This window comes from Venturia canescens, chromosome 6 (genome assembly GCF_019457755.1).
Source record: "Venturia canescens isolate UGA chromosome 6, ASM1945775v1, whole genome shotgun sequence".
In the NCBI taxonomy this organism is placed as follows: domain Eukaryota; kingdom Metazoa; phylum Arthropoda; class Insecta; order Hymenoptera; family Ichneumonidae; genus Venturia; species Venturia canescens.
The window spans coordinates 9,840,124-9,863,382 of record NC_057426.1 but is presented as its reverse complement, the minus strand read 5'-3'; the positions used below and the strand labels follow the sequence as shown (position 1 = coordinate 9,863,382).

Below are 23,259 nucleotides of genomic sequence, written 5' to 3'. Positions count from 1 at the left end.
ACTCGAATGAAAAAGCCCCTCACAGCCTCATTGTCAAATGACAAAGCCGCGAAGAGAAGCAGAGAGTTTGTGAGAGAATTGATTAAACGGTACGTGTGTGAATACACACAGCAGTGGTCGCGCGTTGTCTCGAGAAGTCAAGGCCACCGTCCGGGGTTCGAGCACGAGGAGAGGAGTGGCGAGCGTCATCGTGCTCTCGCGGAGTGGCCTCGCGGCTCAATGACGTCCTCGATTCACGGGAAAGGGCGCGAAGGGTTTGCGAGAGCTGAGCAAGAAGAACGAGGAGGGAGTTCGAGCCGCCCTTCCAATCGACATCCCTTTCTCCCCCGCCGCCGTTTTTGTCCTCCCTCGTGTGATCGCGCCCTCTACAAATATCTTTTATCCCGAGCCAGCCCGTTGCTCATTCGGCCCTTTCCCTTCTCAGTTTTGATCGTTTCTACCGCGATCCTCTTTCCCGGCGTCTGCCCCACGACTCTCCCTCTCTTTCCATCCCCCCCGTTTCCTCTCGTTCGATCGCTCCCGCTGCCTCATTCCTCCGATTCATCCCCTACTTTAAATCTATTCCTCTCGCGATCCGAGTGGGATATTACGAGAGACGATATTCCGTCGTGTTCCCCAGCGCGGTGGCGCCCTCGCGGATTCCTCGTACGTTGAGGGTTCGCGCGAGCGCCCCAAGCCCAAAAGCTCACGCGCGGGTGCTTCGGCTCCCTCGTACGCGAGGTTCGGACTCCCTATGCGCGGCTGCGAGCGCGAACGACGGTGGAAAATGTAAGCTCGGCTTTTATCGATTATTCCTTCGGAGGGGTTCCCCTCCCGCCGGGCATCTTCTTCCCTTGCGAAACTGCCATTCGGACAGGCGCACTCGACCCTTCTCATATTCCTCCGTGTCGCTCCTCACTCCCCCTCGCCGCGAAGACAGTCTCCCCCGTGCGTTTCTCTCGACGATAGATTTTCCAAGCGTCTACCGTTCTCCTGTGCATGTTTCTATCAATCCGCCAGTGTCAACGATGTACTTATAAACAATACCGTGTTTAATTACTCTCGCACAGCTCCTGCTCTTTTAACTCAGTGAGTCCCTCTCTAAACGAGCTTTCAGCCTTTCCACATTTATTTCCCAAGATTCACGCACACGTACTTTTACCAACATACGTATTTATATATACATGTGATACGTATAGGCATATAAGCGAGGACGGAGCTTCTTGGCCCCTACTGGACTATTTCTCCGGATATATTTGCACTGTGCGAACAAATCGGACTTGTTTGCTACGTGAAAGAGGCTTCCGTCTCGATTAAACCGTGAGTACGCTTATGAAAACGAACGTAGACGCACGATTTAGTAGATTTTCATTTTCTTTCGGTCTAATTCCGAAGAGGCCTGTATCATGGCGTCTCTCGGGGCCTCTCACCATTTTTTCACTCGTATGCGAGCTTTCCCTTTGCACTCTTGTCATCTTCCGGAGCTTCTTTTGCCCGAATTTTCGGATCGATAGGCGCTGCGCTTCCGATCAGCTCCATATCCAATCACGTGTCTTTTTCGGGTGAACTCGCGAGTTTGAGCGGTTTTTCAGTGTACCTGGGATAGAGGAAGTTTTGATTCTCTGAACGGACTCGCTGAGGATTATTTTGACGCGGCTTCTTGTTTTGCCAGTAGAAACTGGCAGTGCTCGCGGGGCTGCGAACGCGCTTGCGAAAAAGTCTCGCAAGCCTTGCCGCAAACATCGGCTGGCGGAACGGAATCGATCGGTTGTGATTTTTACTTCGTTTTTGTAGCTTGGAATCTCGAAATTGTAGGGAATTCGTGCTCCCCTTCTCGATTCATTGGAGCGTGGAGATCGCTGCGTTTTCACGAGCTACGGAAACTCCTATCCGGTCAGTGGGCTCGAGGAGGGTTTGCCTCTTTTTCAATAGCCCGCTTTTTCAATACGTTTCGACGTTTTTGCGTACCGTTAAAACCGCCTTTTCCATTTTTTCAGCCTTTTCTTTCAAGCACCTCCCGATCAGTGATTTTCTTCGTCTTTCGTTTCATTCCTTCGCTCGGGCATGATATTTTCTAGCAAAGTAGTTCGTAGCTGCGAAAACGTATGAATTTTCCTTGGTCTACGGTACGAGGAACCCCTGACAAAAGAGCTTCCATAGATCAAAGTTCATAATCTCGTGAGGAGACGAAGAAACTCCACCGACTAACTTTGATTTTGAAGATAATTGGTTTGAAAACAAATCAAGATTTTTGAGAATCTCTTCCCGCCGGAGCTTATTTGTCTTACGACCAGATACGTTTTTGCTCGTGTATAAATGGCATTGCTATAGCTCAAACTCGTTCTCGCAACGCTCCCCACTTGCCAACCACTCATTCACCCTCGCGATCCCGCCACAGAGGGTCGGAAGTCGATGGAAGGCGTCGACGTTCGGGGAAAGCTGCTTTCCCAAAACACTAAGAATTCACGTGTCCGTAAAATTCGTTCTCTTTCCTCGGGCCCTCGAGCTTCCATCCGCAAACAATTCTTTCGACGATTGTAGTGAAATTGTCAATTTCCTCGATTCTGAAACGAGTTTTCGTTCGTTTGGGGGGGAAAGAAAACTGAAAGAATCAAACGGTGGCAGAGTTGCGTGAAATTATGTCCGTGTGGACAGAAATTTCATCGATCCTTTCCAGGGTGACGGTGTAGTTGACGTAAGGAGTATCGTGACAGTGCCCTTGAGCAAAGGGTCTGCAAAGGAAACGGGGATAAAGAAAAACACGTTCGATTCGTTGTCCGGTTTTTGGATTCCGTTCCAACTCGTCGGTGAATATTTAAAACATATTTTTGGGTGTATCCTTCAATGAGAGAGTTCCGAAACGGTGCACAGGAATTCGCAGAAATCGATTGCCTTTTTTTCACCTCCATTCCTCAATTTAATCTCGCCCACACAGTTTTCTAACCACCGCGAACGAGCTTTTCCAATTGTATTAAGGGCATTCGGCAAAATCGTCCAAGTTTAGGGCACTATTCTAATTTGAATTTTGGTACAACGATAAATGGGTACAATTTCATAAACGAACGTCCATTTTAACATCTTCGAAGTGCTTTTCCCATCTCATCAATTACCGTAGCTCTGGATAAGTTCTATTCGAATACTACTAGAATTAATCAGGTCTTCATTTAGTGCGGGAGTCTGAAGATAGTCGGAGGAAAACGAAATGGTTGGAGGAAAATTTACCAACATTAAATATCCACGCTTCAAAATCCTGCAGCAAAAAAATGAAACTCAACGAGAGTTACGACGGTGAAACTTGCAACGCTGGAGTCCGACGAAATGATCTAAAAAACCCTCCAATAATTTAAGTAATTCTGCAATTTCGTCTCCTGCCAAATTTGCAATTCGTAGTTTTTCACCTGCACTGTTACTTCGTGAAATAAAAAATTGGTCAATTGCAAGTGTTTTTTTCGCTCATTTCGTTGGACTTCAGCATCGCAAAAAGCTTCAGTATCGATCGAGCGATAAATTCTCAGTAAAAATCGCAGCCGCTCTTTTAATGATTACAGACGAGTGTGAAAAGATTCTATTCCTCGTAACCGAATTTCTTCCCGAAGCCAGAAAAAGGGAAAGAAGTTCTGTTAACACACGTTACGCTAAATTTATCTTCTCTTATCGATTTGTATACCTCTGAGCTTCGGTATATAAACGGTACTCGTAAGTAAACGTATAAATACACAAATCGATTTATGAGTATAAGTAACCAAAACGTGTCCTTTAATGGATAAAATGTGGAGCATCGGGAAGAGGAATAAGGCTAGCGTTTGAGTCACGTGTAAAAACGCCTATTCAGGTGCAGACAGTGCTGCCAATTTGTTGTTAAATTTAGGTTTTCGGGATCGATATACAGCGACGAAAAAAGGTCTGACTCACAGGGGAATAAAAAATATGGTTAGAATTTTATCCTGATCTATAGAAACATGACAGAACGAAGCAAAGCTCCGATTTCAATAATGCGGATGCCCTTTAAAATAATTAGAGAAAACACGACAATTGGCAGTTGCTCATTCTCATGCTAGGAAAAAGCGAACAGATTTTCATTCACGGAGTCTCAACTTATTCCTGGAAAACGTAATCCCTTGATCCTGCTAATTAAATCTTCCATTCAGCCGAACTTATAGGGATATACGTTCGTGGATTTTCGAGCACGTATATTTATTATTTGTAATTTGTACACTCGTTTATCCAATGCACTGTGTACACATCCTGGCCACGGGAAGGAACTTTGAAGAGGTGTTCCGCCCGGAGGATTTGCAAATTGGACTCCGTAGAGATTAATTCCTGTGTCGGATAGATCGTGAATGTCTCCGACCGCACCCTGGGCGGTTAACGAGCCTGTGAGGCCTTTCATATCTATATCGATGCGAATTGGCTTTGTCGAAGTAGGCGACGAAATATTCTGCCTGTTTTTCCACGTGTCCTAATTCCAATTGATCCACGCTGTCTATTAAATTTGAGAAAAGAGCTCTCGCCTCAAAATCCTCATCGCTCGTCAAAATTTCCATGGATTTGCTTGGAAAAAATATTTGTCTGTTGAAAAAAGTGTGAAGTTGAAAATTCATTTGAATCTTTTGTCAAAAGTGTGGAAAATAATCGCCCAAATCGTTCGTTCGAACGAACAAATTTGTTCGTGCGAATTCTTCTCCTCTACTGATTCACTGTTTGACCCAAATATGAAACCTTTCCGGTCATTATTCTCTTTGAAATATTAACAACGTGGCAAAGTTAATATACAAATTCTCCCCCGGTGAGGGAATCGAGTTCCACTGTGAATTAAAGATAAATTTTAACGAGTTTAATAGTTTCTTGGTTCATATTTCGGTCCCTGAAAAAACTTCAATTATTCCTTTGAACGGACGTGATAATTTCGTTGTCTATAAACTTGCTGTTGCACAACTTGGGCATGAGATTTTGCCTTGCTTTCTCTGTTACATAAAGTTCCAAAACCCTTCTCGAAGAACAAAGGGCTTAATTTTTCGTAGTGAACGTTGGGTTAATGAGTCCTGTGAATGAGCGGAATGCTCCAGAAGGACGGAAACTTTATGATTGTGATTGGTCAAGTTTCAACTTCCCTTTTTGCACAACTTTTACGAAACCTCCCTCCTCCCATCGGGGGAGTTGAATTAACGTAGGGAATTTCCAAATAGCAACGGGAAACCGGTGAAATATGAAGCCCTGCTAAATCTCATCCTCCCACTGTCGATCCATACGGTTCCAAGGATGCGATTGCTCGGCGAAGGACTACGCTGAAATTATATACGCGTTAATGTAAAAAAAAAATAATAATAATTCCAAACAATTCTATGGGGATTTTTCGATAAACTAGCGTTAAGGGCTATGAACAGTGTAAACGTTGGAATTTTAGATGTTTTTTGTTTCCTTGATAAATAAAAATTGGTTGGATCACATAAAACTTTGTACACGCATTTTTTACGCACTCAGAAGTACTGGAATTTTTTTTTTTTTTTTTTAATTTTATAGTGGTATATTTTTGTACAATTGTGTGTTGAAAATGGCACACCCTTTGATTCGGCGTTGACAGCAAAACGGCAAGAGTTTTTATCCCGGCGACTTCATTCAAATTGCATTTTGTCGGGCAAACGTATGTTTTCGGCATGACGTAGAAGTTTTTTGATTATTCTTTTTTTCTTCTTCTTTTATATAAACAATTTTTTTCTAAGAAATCCACAAAAATTGTGATTTTTTTCTTCAAATGGTCGCCATTTTTGTCCTAAAGAATATTTTGAAAATCCCCTGCGTCATGTGATAGCAAACAACATATATTTTAAGAATCTTTTTGGTTTTTTGTCCTGAGATGTTCTATTTTTGAGATTTGCTGTCAACGCCGATTCACGGGGTGCCATTTTCCATAGTACAAGAAAATACCATGAAAAAATTTGAAAAAAAATGTTTCCAGTACTTTTGAGTATGTGAAAGTACGAGCTTTTATTCAAACACATCCAACCAATTTTTGTTTATAAAATGATCAAAAACACCTGAAATTCCAACGTTTACATAGCCCTCAATAACTTTGGAACTGAATCGGAGCGAATGACTCTGTACTTTTTCCAAAACTATAATTTCCATTTTGCGTACAGATATTGAACGTTTATTTTTCATTCTGCACTCGAGAAATTATCCTTCAATTCTATCGTACCGTGCAAGAATTAACCGAACTTTTGAAAATAATATTCTGCAACATATTCCAGCGGAATTTTTTCCTCACATCAATTTCACTATTTATCCATAAAAATAAAATCCGCACCGCTGCTTTGAATTCAACGAAAAAAAACCATGCACGTTACCGAATCTCGCGATGACACGTCTTTTACGGAAATAGAAAATCATCCACCTTTCGCTCGTTCTAATCAGTTTTACGTTCTATAAATTCCATAGTAATTCCACCGCGCGTCAACTGGCGAAGCCAGTCACGTGATATTCATTATCCATTACGCTGAGTTCGTCAGAGCGAAATTTATTATGATCCAAATTATGTAAATTCATGAGCTCAACTTGATGTTGTGTGTAATTGAGTTATATAAAATTGTATTCAACGAACATTGTACCAAAAACATAAGGACCTTTCAATTCTATTTCTGCTTCGAGGGGTATAGAAACTAGCGTTTTTTTGCTCGGTGGCTCTTTCGACGACGAGTCGTACTCAGTAACTTTTTATTTAGTATTTAAAAATGATTCATACGCTTTCAATGAATTTTTTCCACTACTCCGAGTTTTTCTAGCTTCTTTTCTTAAAAAACATAAATCGTGGAAGCAACGAATAAAAAAATGGGAAAAGCGCTCAAACGAAATAGGAAATAGTGGCGACAGAGTCCACGAGCGACAATTAAGGAGGCGGTAACATCGTTGATTCGGATCGCGAGTGATAGAAAAAAAGAAAAACGAGCAGCCCTAAGAGTTCGCAGATTATTTTATCTCCGGGTTAACTTCCTTAGTATCGATTGACCCCAACGACACCCCTCCATTTTCAAGAGTTCCACAATACCCCTGCGAACTCTGTACGGGAGGGTTACCAACGGAAATTTCAGCCCCTTCTCACACCCGGATTATAGATACAGGCATCATAAGCACACCGTTCGCGATATGCTCGAGCGTTCGGTGAACTAGAACGGGGCAGACCGAGAGATTCAAAGGAGCGTATTGAAATAAACGTAATTAGAGAGTCTCGCTCGAGGATCTTGAGCGGAGCGGCTTCTCTTCGGCTCTATTTATCCGCGAATCAAAAGGTTCCGTGCTGGGTATTTACTCTTTTCCGACTCTTTGCCCGGTCTAAACGAGAGTCGTCGAAAGTTTTCCTGTGTGGGGAGAGCTCGATTTATTGATTGATAAATTCCCCCTCTCAAATTACACATTCACCCTTTTAAGGCGTCAATATCTTCGAAATTAAGGCAATATTTTCCTTTAGAGCGAGCCCGTTAATCGAATTACGTATTCAAATCCCGATATAACGATAACGGTTGGTGGCAAAATGGATGAAACCTTGAGCTGGGAATAAAAGTCTTTTTTAATGCTTAAAAACAAAGCGGCGATTCGCGTTGCTGCAGCTTTTTCGGCTCTTTTGACCGTGGATTCGCTCGAATAAAAGTGATTCCACTTCACAAATCATTTAATCAAATTTCAAACGGCGTCGCGCTACTTTGATCCCTTGGAAAATAAATCATATTATCATGGCGGTAAGAGAAAGCTCGCGAAAGGAGAAACATCCCAAGTGGTAAAATCCTGCCCATGTCCGACCGAGACTCCCATATATCACAGGGGATACGTGCCCTTTTCAGTCTTACTTTCTTCACGTCTCACTCGTCACTTTTCAAATGGCTCCTTCATTCTCTTTCGCTCACTCCTCCTGCATTAAAACACAACGTATTTTCACCTTGTCCCGTTCCCCCAATAAATTCCGACCTTTTTTCACTCGTGCACTCTTTTTATCCTCGCCCACGAAACCCCCACTCAATTACTCTTGTTGGTATTTTTTGTTTCCCTTTACTATCGTCTCGAATACTGCTGCCAACTTTTTACTCGTATACGAGACTATCATTGAGTGAAACCTTTCAACAATCATCATTTTTTCATTTTCCTCATACTCTACATTATTTTTATTCACTTCTTAGATACGCGAATACTGAATTCAATGGAATTACGTCGTTCGCACGAGCGAATAACGATTCGAGAGACTCGAATGTGTTTTTTTCAGCAACGCTCAATACATCGATTAAATTAATGATTTTTCAGTAATAAATTATTGAAAGTGAGTGTCAAAAATTCGGCTACTTTCTTTTGCAAGATTTCTAGCAGCTCGAGCTTTGTTTTCTGTATTTTATTTATTGCAGTATTTCGTGTTGTACAGAAAAGAATATTTTTCTGTGGATCTCATTTGGTTTATGGAACGGTTTGCACTCCCGTTGAAATTGTTTTCGTTTCGAGCCATATTTTTGACACTGCTCGTTTGAACCACTTCGAAAGATGAATTTTTTATGAAATTATTAAGCCGCCGCGGGATATCAGCGCGAAAAAGAATCGTCGCAGTACACATTTTTTATTCGCCGGCAGGGAGAAAAAGTTTTAATCCGAATCGTATTACGAATAGCTCACGAGTCAAGCTCGTAAGAAATTCAATTAGCGCTACACTTTGAACTAAAGATTCGTGCAATAATAAATGTGCCTTCTTTCGCCTTGGAGCCCTCGGGAATAACTTTCTACGATTCTCCAGCTTCCCACAGTGATGAAATTCACTGCTACCATCCGGGCGGCTACCCACGCCTTATAACTTATTTCATCTCGATAGAAATCAACAATACCCGTTGAGCCTCTTTTTTCCGGAGTCATCGTCAAACGTTTTATTAGCTAACGATGTTTTCGTACTCGTTAAATTTCTATTCGACTACCTCAATTCCATCAATTCGAAAAAAGTTTCTCCTCGCTTCCGCACCACAGAAAAATGGACACAATTTTGACAAAACGATCCAACGACTCTCGAACGTTTTTTCTCCACATATTTTTTCGCTTTTGATCCTTCATTACTTCATTCGAATCTTTCTTCACGATCTTCAAAATATATAAACGACGCCGAATTCTCTGAATTTTCTCTACGATGCAAACTAATGTGGACTCTTGATAAACCGTGCGAATTCCCTTAGCTCCAATAAACTATAGACTTTCGTCTCTCTGTTTCTCCCTCCCTCTTTCAGTCCATGTCACTCCCCGTTTGTTTCTTCATGACGTTGGAGCTTCCTCGTGTGTCACGTATTGCGCACACGCACGCCTACGCACAAACTATTCGATATATAGCTTTTATCCTTTTTTCCCTTTTGCGTCTCCGTCGCAACTTTATCCAGCTTACATAGAAAATTGCGTACGTTTTTTCTTCGTGGATAAACATTTTTATTTATGAGTTGACTCGCGAACATTCTCACAGAGAAAACAGAAGAGAAGTCGAATTCTTCGCGTTACGGCTGCGACTGTAAACGTGAGAAAACATATTAATCTCACGTTTTTGATGGTGCAGTAGACGTTACAGTGTGGTTTTATACGCTTTTCGTATTGACGGTTGTAAAAAATGGAGCACCTCGAAATATCGGTAGTTAAATGAATTTGTTTGAATTCATTTGTTTGTATTCATAAATTCATGGTTCGAGCTGAACGGAAACTGTGTTGGAAGTGCTTGAAGCGTGAATAAAATGGTCAATGGTGAAACTGAATTCGAGAGTTCTAATTTCAGAGTTTGCTTCGTTTCATCTGACGTGTTTCCCTCCGGAAATATTTCGACGTACGGATCGTGATAGGCGTGTACGAATGAGATCCCGAACTTGGATAAATAATCGAATTGACGAATAGAATTAAATAGAAACTAAGTCGAAGCTGCGAGGAGGTCGATGCTGACCCAGACAGTGATCGGAATCAAGGTCGACAAAGAAAGTAATGTTGAAGGCGCCAGAGGATGTCCCGGCGACGTTCCGGGTCCCTCTGGTGCCAAATTTTTTTTCATTATTCCTCGAGAAACTTTCCGCCAAAAAATTGCTTGCCAAACGCATAAATTCTCGATATTTTCATGACCCAAATGTTTGTGGGTTAAATAAACGAAGAAAAATATACGTTTAATAGGGATTCCGTTCATGTTACACGCGCACCGCAAGATATCCCGACCTTCGTCACCGATAACTCGTGATTAGAAGCTCGCCAAACGGAAATGAGTCCGTTGGACTCTCCGACATAGCAGAGTGTTCGCGATGACACACGAGAACGAACTTTTGCGACGTTGTCACGCGAAAAAAACATACAAATACACGAATATTTCTGAATTTCGTTAACTTCTGATTCATTTTTACGGCGTCGGTGAGCCTGGACATCTTTCAAACGACGCGCATTAATAAAATTATACATTTCTTTGTAATGTTCTTACAGAAAATGCCGCCGGTGAAAAATGAATCGGCGATCTTGGGCTCCGGCCCTAGCGAAGCGAGCTTAATTAATAATATGTTAAATCTAACGACGACAACAAGCCCCGAAGAGGAGGGAAAGACTGGTGAGTACCACAAATTTTTCAATTCTTCCAAAGCCACCCTTTCTTTCAATCCTTAGCCCAAGACCGTGTTCAGGGGCTGATTAAGCATGTACGACGATTTTGTTGAGCAATAGCAAGCTACATCGTTTATTTGACATAAAAGTTTCCAGATCCGTTTCTCTTTCGATATAAAACGTAAATACGCGAAACGATCGCGCTGATCTTCGCTCCCGCATTCGGAAGATAACGCTCTCGAGAATGTTTCAGATGCAGGAGACATGGAATCTGTCACCACTGTCACCTCAAACTCCATCGAAGTGACACTAAAGAAATACGGCGAAGAAATATCGGACAAAACGAAAATTCCACCATGGGCTCTGGTCGCCATTTTGATAGGTACGTCACACCGCACGATCAAGAGAATCGGGAACAATCGTAGAATATTAACGGCCGAATATATTTTTAGCTTCGCGCCATCTTCGTACAAATCTATCGATCATTTTCATGTAACTTTTGCCCTCGTATCTTTCAATTACTAAATTAATATATCAAACTCACGTAAAAGTTCATCCCATCCTGTTTAGGAACGAATAATAACAAAACTTTTTCCAGCTGTCACAGTGTGTTCGTTATCCGAAAATACTTTACGTTAGATTAGAAGCTTTATTTGATCAGATTGGATGAAATATGAGATCGAAGAGAAAAAAAAAAAAAAAGATAAAATTGAAGGAAAATCATCAAAAGTTACTGAAAACCTGAATGATTCGAGTACTCACAAAAGTCACAGTAGAATATTCGTATTTTCAAACGTACGAGACGATTCTGATTCGTATCTTTATATGAATTGGTGAAAGTAAAATAGCTTTCATACAAATTTAATAAATTTGAGTGTTTAGAAGAAAATGATCGTTAAAATCAACAATATTCTATGATAATACAAAGTATTTTGAGTTGGTGCTAATCGTAAGTCAAAAGAATGTTATAAAAACGAAAATTGTTTTGGTATCAGCGGTGGGTGTAGTGGTACTCGGATTTTGCTTCTGGTGCATAAGAAGATGCTGTCGCAAGCGTCGCGGCAAAGACGGCAAGAAAGGGAAAGGTGTTGTCGATTTGAAGGGTGTACAGCTACTCGGTGGCACGTACAAAGACAAGGTTCGTTAATCGGTGTCCCGTGTCATAAATTAGTTACTAGATGATCCCTCTTTTACCCCCGTGGAATCCACTTCGATATGCGTAGGTGCAGCCGGACATGGAGGAACTTACGGACAACGCTGAAGAGCCGGACGAGGCTGAGAGCAAACAGAGCGAGGTCAAGCTCGGAAGGATTCAGTACAAGGTAAAACGACCGTTAATCCGAAGACGAAAGGCGAAATTGACGTTGCATGACGCTCCAGTCTTGTCCGATATATGAAACATTGAATAACGAAAGGAGCAGAACAATCGTTTGACAAAGAAAAACCGTTGAGTTGGTACCTGAAACTCTATGGATAATGAAACGAGAAAACCATAAGAAAATATAATTTGTTTGTCGTTGGAAAAAGTTTGCTCAGCTCAAAGTCTGTTGGCTGAACTATCTTTGCTTGTATCGGAATAATTTCAGTTGCGAATCAACTAAAATCGGGCACTCGTGGTGAAAAATACTGAAGAAAAGTGCCGATGGATAATGTGGGGTTTAAGGAAAGGATCGGGTGTTTGAACGTCGAGCCGTAAACGCTATGTCCCGTTGACTTTTCCATTCAGCATGTACGCAGTGCCTTAATGTATGTAAAAGCTCGTTAGAGTGTCTTGGGAGGGTGTTAAAGATTCGGAGTAAAAAGATCTCGGATTCTTCGTGCACTCTTTAATGAAATAAAGGATTAGTAAGATTTAAAACTGGTGTGAGATAGAGAGATCTACGATTATCTGTATTTTCCGATATCAAAGTAAAGTGTCAGTAGAATACAATTGAATAATACGAACTTGGTGGAATAAGCTTTACCGGAGAAGTGTGTCTTTGTAAAACTTGGCTTCGTTGTAGCTTACTTTACCTGTGTTGAGTTACGCGGATGATCAAAAATTATTCCAAGTCCGAAAGCTTGTCGTTCGGGAATACTCCTAATCTCGAAATGGACTTTGACACTTTGACCGAAAGACTCGACTCGCCCTCTTCTACAGAAGACCCGGAGTTCGGTCAGAGTTCAAGTGTAAGACGACTGACCGAATGACAACCGAATAAGCTAATGGTACGAACGTTAGACGGGCTGCCAAGAACGATGAAAAATCTCTGTTTTCTGTAGGAGCAAAATATCGGTGGGAGAAAACGGAACTGTTTTTAAGCCTTCTGCGTTCTTAGATCTAATTTAATGTGTCATCTTCGTAGCTTTGGCTTCAAGTAGTCTCAGTTGGGGGTCTTAAATTAATGGCCTAGGCGCCCTGGGTCCAAGGGTCACTCAATGGTTCGTTTGTGCTTACAGAGTTCGAGTGTCGATGCACGTGTGTGTCGACACTCGACACTAGGGACCGAAGGGACTGTTATGAGCCAATGAGCTTAGGGTTTCGAGAAAACGCGTGTAAATTAGGTTGTCAAAAGTGGTCTGGTATTATTCATAATAAAGAGAAGCGAAAATTGACGTCGGTTGTGACACGATGAAGCAGAACTTCGGATGCAAAACGAATGATATAAGAAAAGTATTTGAGGAATTTTGTATAATTCTTTGTAGCTCGAGTACGACTTCAACTCGAACAGTCTCGCTGTGACGGTGATCAAGGCAGAGGAACTTCCGGCTCTCGATATGGGTGGCACTTCGGATCCTTACGTCAAGGTTTATCTGTTGCCTGACAAGAAGAAGAAGTTCGAGACTAAAGTACACAGGAAGACCTTGAACCCTGAGTTCAACGAGACTTTCACGTTTAAGGTACGTAACCAGTCGATGAGGTTGTATCTCATTCGAACGATCGCCGATCCGCATCGCGTCTCATTTAATTTTCATTGACTTACGTTTGTCCAGGGTGTTCCGTATGCCGACGCAATGAACAAAACTCTCGTCTTTGCGATCTTCGATTTCGACAGATTCTCCAAACACGATCAAATCGGCGAGGTCAAAGTCCCACTCTGCCAAATCGATTTGGCTCAAACGATCGAAGAATGGCGAGAGCTCCAGAGTGTCGAGGGCGAGGGCGGTCAAGTACGTAATAACCGCATCAATTACATTGACATTTTTCAGCTCCACGTAAAGCAGCGAGACACGGAGCATCAAAGAAAAATCCAACAAAACAGAAAAACTTGAGTCAACCGAACATTTCCGATTCCTTATCGCCCGCTGCCCAAATATATATTTCACCATCGCTCACATTATACACAAAAAACCATATTAAAAATCCAAGTATCCCAAAAAGAAAACAAGAAAGCCGACAAATAAATAAATTGTCGAATATTTTTTTGAAGGATAACAAACTGGGCGACATCTGTTTCTCGCTCCGTTACGTACCAACGGCAGGAAAGTTGACAGTGGTGATCCTGGAGGCGAAGAATTTGAAGAAAATGGACGTCGGTGGTCTTTCAGATCCTTACGTGAAGATCGCGCTGATGCAGAATGGCAAACGGTTGAAGAAGAAGAAAACTTCGATCAAGAAGTGCACCCTCAATCCTTACTACAACGAATCATTCTCTTTCGAGGTGCCCTTCGAACAGATACAGGTCGGTGATTCACAAGATACGTGAATCTTCGGTTAAGCGCGGAAGAAAAGGCCGCCGGAAGAAGAAGGCCGCTGAAAGACTGGGAGAAAAGGAGAAAGGGAGCATTTCTTTTCTTTCGTTCCGTTTTTCCACCCTCACCATTTTTTTTCTTTCATCAATCAACATTTTATTATTATTTCGTAGAGAAGCTTTTCAGATATAGAAACATTAGTTAGTGCTAGTTAAACGTGCACATTGTACACAAGCATATGAAAATCGCTGCTGCATATTTGCTTCGATATTTTCGAGGGCGGCTAGTTTATTTTCGAAAAGAGTCACGTGGTGGCCCGTTTCTTCCGGCGACCCTTTTTTTCCGTGAACCTGCATCTTCTAATGGAATCCACGAATGTTGATACTCGGCCCGAGGAGGTTGTCTCAAGGGAGTTTACATTTAGTTACATTATGAAGAATATACTTAGAGAAAAAGACACGATAACACGCACAACTTACGTATTTTTCTTTCGATTCCGGACAATTGCACTTATTTTTTTCGTTATATTTCGTATTTTAGAAAGTAAACCTGATGGTGACGGTGGTCGATTACGATCGCATTGGTACATCGGAACCCATTGGCAAAGTTGTGCTTGGTTACAACGCGAGTGGCACCGAACTCAGACATTGGTCGGACATGCTGGCATCGCCGCGACGCCCGATCGCCCAATGGCACACGCTCAAGGATCCGGAGGACGGTGACAAGAAGGACTAAGGCGAGTGAACCCAAGAATTATAGGGAAAAGGTATTATTCACATGATTTTAAGATAAGAGCGAGAGAAATGCTTTTAGGACGGGGCTGGCTAAGGTTTCTTGACGAAATATTAGCTTCGAGCGATGACAATATATTTGTTCTTGGATTTCATTCAAACTTCAATGTACCAACGCTCTCTTGAAAGGGTGTATCAGAGTTTGCGACCAAATGTTTTTCTCAATCAGGATTTCGTTGCCCAGCGATTCGACACGCAATCGAAAAGCTTTTAACCAACTTTGGAATTCTGTGAACTTTTATTAGTCGTGACGAATGATTTTTCATCGGGAAAAATTACAATTTATTAAAGCTCCAATTCGCTAGGCAGAATTTTCAAATTTATCGCAATAGAAAAACCAACGACGATTTCACGCGATGTTGATTCTCGAAAAGACTGGAAAGTTGCCCAGGAGTTTCTACTCTTATTAACATTTTTCAAGAAATTTCGTGATTCGAATAAAACGGTGTTCCACAACGATCAATCAAATCGTATTCGTTCAGCAAACGAAACCACATTTGTCAATAATTTAATCGATCGGAGGACTCCGAAGTGCTCCAATTCCCAAAAATCGAGGTTGACATAATTCCAAAGATGGTCCATCGAATTGTGCTTTAATAATGCTCAAGTACAAGAACCACGAGGAGAGGCTTGAGTCTACAAGCGCAGCATCTCCACCAATCGGCCCCCAATTCGATCTCCAATTAGGAGGAACGTTGTAGAAACGATTAGCTAGCCTTCTCCTGGAAGCCGGAGTTTCCTCCCTCGTGCAACTATTTCTCCACCCAAGTAACACATTCCCACATGTTTACGTTCGATTATTGCAGGAGTAATGAAACACTGAGAAAGAGAAAGAAAAGGGACGAGAGGGAGGGAGAGAGGATAGAGAAAAATGAAACACCGAAAAAGAGGAAGAGTCGTGGAGAGAAAAAAAGAGAGATAAAGAAAATGAAAAAGGCTAAAAAAAAACAAGAGAAAATACTTAGTAGATATTAATAATTTATCGATCAACTAATTAATGATAACGAAGAAAAGAAGGAGGGAAAGATAAGCAAGAATACCGCCGTGATGAAAAAAAAAAAGATGGCATTAATAATTATGTTCTGATGGAGTATAGTGTCTTGTATATATACACATATATATACATATATATAATACATATGTATATGTATATATATATATATCTAACATAAAATCTTTGTGTAGATGTAAAAGATATGGATGACATTACGAGTCGATGAGTCCTTGATTCGAAGACGCGTAATCGACACGCGAGAGGCATTTTTCTTCATAACGAACAAAAGAAATTCATTTAAAGCCCGAAAAAGCAATTGTTTCTCCCCTCCCCGTCCGCCCTTTTCCCTCCAGTTGTGTGAAATTGTTATTTTTGTCCAACATTTCCACCTGACCACTTTGGAGAAAAGAAATCATTGGAATATTGATTTCGCGTGGTTCTTTGACAGTGCGATCTTCGTTATTCAGATGAGGGATGAATCATTTTCGAAAGAGAAAAGTTTCGAGGCGCTGTTTGAACAAAGCCATGAGTTTTACGAGAACGAATGAATCTTGAATCCGCTTTCATCCGAGCTTTTTTCATCTCTCATCTTTATGCTTTTTCGCACTAGTTGCAGACAAAAAATGAACACGTGGACACACGCACATATACATATATGGATATGTACTTGTGGAGATGAAAGCGTTGCGTATTTCAAAGTTCATATTCGCATATGTATATTCGCGCTCTTGTTCACGATATCCACGTGTGTTACAATAAAACAAATCTAGATTACGTAGAAACAAAGATTGGCAAAGACCTTCGAGTTAGCTCCCGCGCTTTATTTCTCTCGGTATGAAAACGAAAATCTTAAAGAAAAAAACAAACAACAGCGACAACACCTGCAAAGTGTGCTCGCTAGAATTTCATCAAATGCAACACCATGACGATAATTATGATTCGGTGCGTTGGCGAAACAAAAAGAAATATAATACATTTCAGGCAGTACGACGACAACAAACAAAACCGTCGGACTCTCATTATGCTTTGAAAAATACAAAAACCAAACGAAAATAAATGTATCCGTATACACACGTGTGTATACGAATATATTGAATTCCCAATATACGCATATATACATATATATTGATTGAATGGATGGAGAATAAATATAGAGGAAAAAGTTAAACTATAAATACGAATATGTATATGTATATATCCATATATAGGTCGGAAATCGCGTACATAGATTCATATATACATAGATATTATATATATATATATATATATATTATAACACGTATTCGTATTTATCGAGGATTCAAGAGAGATGGTGAGAAAAAGAACAAGAAGAAGAAGAAGAAGAAAAAAACAAATAATTATACGACAGGCATTATCAATAATTATTGTTACTTACCATGGAATTTTCTGCGGTTCCCTTTTCTAAAAAAAAGCAAACAAATAAGAGTGAATAAAAAAACTAGGAAACGAAGGAACACAAAACGGGCCTATCCCTTCTGAATGTATGTGTGCTATTGCTGAACCAAAAAAGGAAAGAAAAAAAAAAAAAAAAAAAAAATATGAAAAATGTCGACTGAATATATATCAGGGGCTGAGGAAAAAACAGAATTTTCGTCGTCTCGAAAGGAACTCAGTCGTGGCACGAATTCTACGAGTATACAAGAAAGAATAGTTATAATAATATTGTGTACATACGAGCGCGCATATGTTTAATAATGCAAATGCTTAATGTTTTCGTGAGTCGAATACAGTAGAGGGAAGAATAACGTTAATTAATTATTCGAGCGATTCGAGTTATTGAATCCAATTTCATTTCGTTTCTTTTTTCGTCTCAATGACACTCCATCATCTTTTGAGAAATCTAATATTTTTTGTTTCCTCTTTCAGTCTCACCCGTTTACAAGTCTCTTTGACCGTTTGTTGAACAGTAGCTACGAGTTTGTAAATAATTGCCGAGCAATGGATTTTATTCGGAGGATCAATCCTTATGCGCGTTATAACTTGAAGGAAAAAGAAAAAAAAAAAAAAAAAAAAAACATTTAACGTTACAATCTCGTCGACCGGACTGGCCTCGAGAAATACCAACAAATCCACGTACGAACCATATGATAAAATCGGCCTTTTTTTACGAGCATATTCGTATCATTTAAAAGAAAAACAAACAAGCACGTAACGAAGAATACAAGAAAAAAAAAAGCAGTATTTTAGTGGTAGGTAAATTGAATCCGGAATGGAATAATAACGCGTATTTTACATCTCGCTTTTGTCCGAAAAATCTCGCGCGTCTCTCGTATACTTTTCGTCGGATAAACAAATGTATGCGGGATGAAAAACAAACTTTTATTCACCACTAATTCCATTTTTAGAGGTCGAAAATGCTCTCTCATAAAAGTGGGTTATTTGTGAAGGAAAATTTCGTGTTTACGGAAATGTACATGGTTTTTCAGATTGTATAAGTGTCGTTGAACGTTTTTTCAAACGTTATGCACGTTCGACTCATCGCGTTCGATCTCTCGATCGGTGATATACACGTTATTTATTATATCCTCTGATATTAATGTTGTTACGACCTTTGAGTCCGTGATATCAATCGTTCGTCAGATATTCGAATCCCTCGTTACTATAGTGCATATTATTCGGAATAAAAAATGAAATAAAGTGTATGTGAAACGCCAATAAACGCCGAATATTAGTGTCCTCGATCAGGCTACTCGCCGACAAACATTTCAAACAATCACGCTCCGATGTCACTCGAACTCGAAGCATTCGACGAACGGGTGAGTGCACCACTCCAAATCGCTTAACAACTTCAATCTTTTCTGTTCTCTCATCCAAATCGTCTTCTTACTCCCATCGAACATTTCCGAGCCGCCAATTCGAATCATGACAGTTTCTCGTTTTTCTCCGCTACGTTTAATGTCAGATCAACAACAATTTTAAATAGTAAAAATGAAACGAAATGACTATTGTAACAATGCAAAAATAATTATCGTGGAGGATCGGTCAGTTTTTGACCAACGAGCAAATGTATGGATCAAACCTTGATATTATTTTCATCTCTTAAATCCTCTTCGAATATATTTTTATTCGTGCATAAAAGTGCCATTTTTCACCTCTTCGAACACTCATTTTATTGCTTTAATGACAGAATTGTCGAATTTCGTTACATTGCAGCAGCGCTTCCCTCGCTCAGAAATTCATTACCAACGTAAAATTTACGTTCCTTTTGCACGAAATGACAGAAGAATTTGTTTACGATACCTCTAGCAGAGACTAAAGGATCCTCCCCATAAATTTTTATCATTACGAGACGTAAAGTACTGTTATTATTATTGTCATTATTATTATCATTATTATTATTATTATTATTATTATTATTATTATTATTATTGTTGTTGTTGTTGTTGTTATTATTATTGTGGTTATTATTTCGGTTCTATCGGTTTCGTCAGGACCAATTATATCGTAAAAAGCAGATTATGAGTAGCATGTTGAATTCATGTTATATGCGGCATTGTACTTGATAAGTGAAAGAGCGAAAAAAAGAGAGATTATTGATTGAATTGTTATATAGTGTTGCGCACGGGCAATGACATCGATCGTAGGTTGAAATGGGTGCGCGACCATTTTAGTATTGCCGTTTAATCGATTCCATGATAACGCACTCGCTACATAGCTCAGTAATTAATAACTGACACAAAAACCCCTAGATTTCTTTGTACTTTGATTTTCCTATCATTGAATCGCACCGTCACTAATAAAATTTGAAATTCCTTCATGAGTGGACCTCTCTAAGAGGATCGTCCAGCTAAAAAAGTACCTAAAACGATTTATGAGAAAAAATCTCGTAATTCCATGTTATTCGTGTAAATAAACATATTTAACTATCGGGTACGTAGTGACAGAGGAAGAAGATTTAAAAAGTAGAATGAAACGTATGAAAAAATGAAAATAAATAATGTGAAAGACGACGAGAGAAAAGAAAAAAGGGGGAAAAAAAAAGAGAGAATGAAAATGGAATTAAAATGATTATGGATTGCACGTATCTGCACGCAACGTACCTACACACGAGATAAATATACATAGTGCCTTTTATTATTTTCATCATTCTTTCAATAATCGCGCGCCGCAATTGACATCCTCATCGATCGAAGCCACGGCCCTTTAATATCGAATAAAAGTCTCTATTATTGATGAAGCAGCAAAATTGAGGAAAAACTAAAAGTTAACGACAAAATAATATAACGTACACCGAGATTTATTGATATCGCCCAATTAACCGATACCATTGCGATTACCATTAGTTCACACACGTATCAAAAGTACAGATTCAATTACGTCGAGTTACGAATTTCGATCGAGTTTCTCGAACGATATTTGCGGAGATGAAATCTCGAATGGAAAATCATTCGAAATATTTATCGATATTTATTTTTCATTACGTTCTATCGAATAAGGGATATTCACTCGATGCGTTGAAGGATTAAGTTGGGGTCGCTTGAATTTTCCTTTTTTTCCCTCAGCATTTCAACCCCGATCTCAAAAGGCATTGATAAAGTTCTCATTTTCTTAAAATAAAACTTTTTCATGATTTCTCATTCGAATCTTTCATTCCCTGATGCCAAAAGCTTCGATCGAACTTCATTTAATTTTGACACTCGACATAATTAATTTTGTACAAACATATATCTATATATGAGAGAAGAAAAAAAGAAACAAAAAATATATATATATATATATATATATAAATATGAACATTGATATAATTATGAATAATGACAAATTAGCGTTGTTATTATTACCATCGTCATGATTAATCATTCTCACGAACAATTTAGGCACAGGGCGTTGCATCGTGTCGTTGATCGACGGGACGAAGACCGAGAAAACAAAAATAAAACGAATAAACTATTCGTAGGGATTTAGGACATATGTAGCGAGGATAAATTTTGATTATTTCGGACCGAAACATTTTTTTCAACGTATGCGAGTGGAAATGAAGTTTTGTTTCGTAGACGCAATGTGAAAAGGTGTTTAAAGCTTCGCTTCATGAATATATTACAATGACGATGATGATGATGATGATGATTTATTTGGACTTTCTTTTGTCGTAGCCGTAATGACGTAGTGGACGAAAATTGGAGTAGAATGTGTGTCGAGCCGAGAGCTTTCCTGGGATTCTGGTGTCGGAGCATTTTCGTGACTTTCGATGTGAATTTTGTTGGTTTTCGGAAATCGATACTCTCGAGCATCGCGAGAACAATCCGTGAGAACGAAAAACTAATAGAAAAAGTTATCGAAATAACTTCCACAAAATCATAGACACGCTCGCTCACCATCACAAACCACGTGCCTAAAAACCTCGATGCCTGTGCTATCTCGAAAAGGATAAACCTCTCGTAAAGCACGTACTTCCATCAAACTGTCAGCTTTATCGTCAGTTTATTCATTTGTCCAATTTTCTCCTCTATTATTCGAATTATGCTTAATGAATTATTGTCTAATCTTCAAATAAAAATTCGTAAATCGTTGCTAGAAAATAAAGTGATTCGTGGTAACTTAATTAAGGGAGGATCAAAGTGACGAAAAGCACCTATTTAATGTTTGCACATGTAAGGCACAATTAGTGGATTTAGCCAAATCGCGAGGCACTCGTAAGACAAGAAAACAAATGTCACTGATACTAGTACGCATTTATAAATAATTAAATAAATAGAAAGCTCGATGAAAGAAGAAAATGTAATCGTATTGAAAATCACAATCTATATCAGTGCCTTACTTTATTCTCTAGCAACAATAATCTCGCATATTTTCATCCTTCGATTCATTCAACAGAAAATAATAATATAAATAAACCTACTCGTAATTGAATTTCACTCATCGGTCATTCGACTTTTTATTCGAAATATATTTTATATTTTCTCGCTTGAAAATAAATGAAGAGAGGTGTCTTCGGAGATCTCCTCATTTTTACAGAATCGAATTGAACCTCGGCCACGAATATCGCGAGAGTGCTCCGTCACCGACGACAAAATAAAATTGAAAAGAACAAACAAAAGACTTGACCACCGTGGAAACAAAATAATTGAACGATATAAGCACGCACTAAATATGAACGAATTGTTTAAGAGGAAAACGTAGTTCTCGACTATTCCATTGATCTTGCGATACTGAGCCATCGTCATCTCCCGAAATGATTCATCTCTCCTCGTTACCCACGAGCATATCGTGGCACACGAATCATGTAAATAATAAAAGAAAAACAAACGAACGAGCGGGAAGAGAATTTGTAAAAAATTTCATTTTACGTCCTAATACAAAACGGTATTATATCCTTAGCACGTAATTATAGAAAGTGAGCGATAAATCGAGAGGGAACAAAATGTCTCGATTGATAATAAAAAAATATATCAAGCAGATAAAACGAATTCCTAGTGAAAGCTAACAGATAAAATCGATGAACCAGCAAACGTTACAAATTCGAGACGTCCTTTGATCTCAATTCCATTCGAGATGAAATTTTCATCACTTGCAACTTTATGAATTTACGTTCATTTCGTTTTTTCTTGAATAGCATTTGTCACGAGAGGATAATAATAATAAATAATACTAATATTAACAATAATATTATTAATAAAAATAATGTATCCTGGACGATAGAACGTACGTTAAATATTGTAAAGAAGAGAAGCGAAGGAAAATGCAGCAAAAACGGATCGAGCGTTTGTTCCCGAATGGATTAATTGCCTGATAAAACCAACAGGCAAGAAAATCAAAAACATGGAAACGCCCAAGAAACAAAGGGAAAATCGGGCTCGCTGATATTTTCGCATACTCGGACAAATCGCTGAGGATTCACTAGAAAGATATTTAGGACTCTCGACGACTTCGATCATAACGAAGAGGAGAACGTGGTAGATAACAAGAAAGATGAAGCCTCCAGTCCCATGCACCATCCTACTCCCAAGATACAATACGACGTGTGAATTACCCGAGATTAAAGAATCAGGAGGATTTTTCCCCGCCCATTGCCCTCACATGAAAATACATCAAGACAAAAAAATGCCTCCAAAAAGCTTGCGATGAATAAAGAAAGAAAAACGAGGATGTATCAAATAACTTGTAATCATATTCCATGAAATATCGATAAGGATTAGCGCGACGATGTATTGTAAATCGATAGAAGTTATTATTATATCGTAATTATTATGTAATAAATATTGTTGTTAACATAAAACAAAGTAAAAATGTCAC

At 39.5% G+C, this 23,259-nt stretch overlaps 1 protein-coding gene across 4 annotated transcripts; it reads left to right on the top strand.

Moving 5' to 3' along the window:
• The first annotated feature begins 871 nt into the window (after nt 1-871).
• On the top strand, nt 872-23,258 carry Syt1 (Synaptotagmin 1). 4 transcript variants are annotated; one of them, XM_043421081.1, is made up of 11 exons: nt 872-1,068; nt 1,179-1,299; nt 10,435-10,555; nt 10,802-10,930; nt 11,544-11,686; nt 11,778-11,870; nt 13,234-13,428; nt 13,522-13,698; nt 13,959-14,210; nt 14,761-14,986; nt 15,818-23,258. In XM_043421081.1, the coding sequence occupies exons 3-10, from the start codon at nt 10,438-10,440 to the stop codon at nt 14,953-14,955; spliced, it is 1,302 nt and encodes a 433-aa protein (XP_043277016.1). In that variant the 5' UTR covers nt 872-1,068; nt 1,179-1,299; nt 10,435-10,437; the 3' UTR covers nt 14,956-14,986; nt 15,818-23,258. The 4 variants fall into 4 exon arrangements, with proteins under 4 accessions (XP_043277016.1, XP_043277013.1, XP_043277014.1 ...); XM_043421078.1 differs by having other exon boundaries at nt 873-1,068; nt 11,772-11,870; XM_043421079.1 differs by lacking the exons at nt 872-1,068; nt 1,179-1,299 and adding exons at nt 9,421-9,610; nt 9,752-9,948 and having other exon boundaries at nt 11,772-11,870.
• Nucleotide 23,259: the final 1 nt, after the last annotated feature.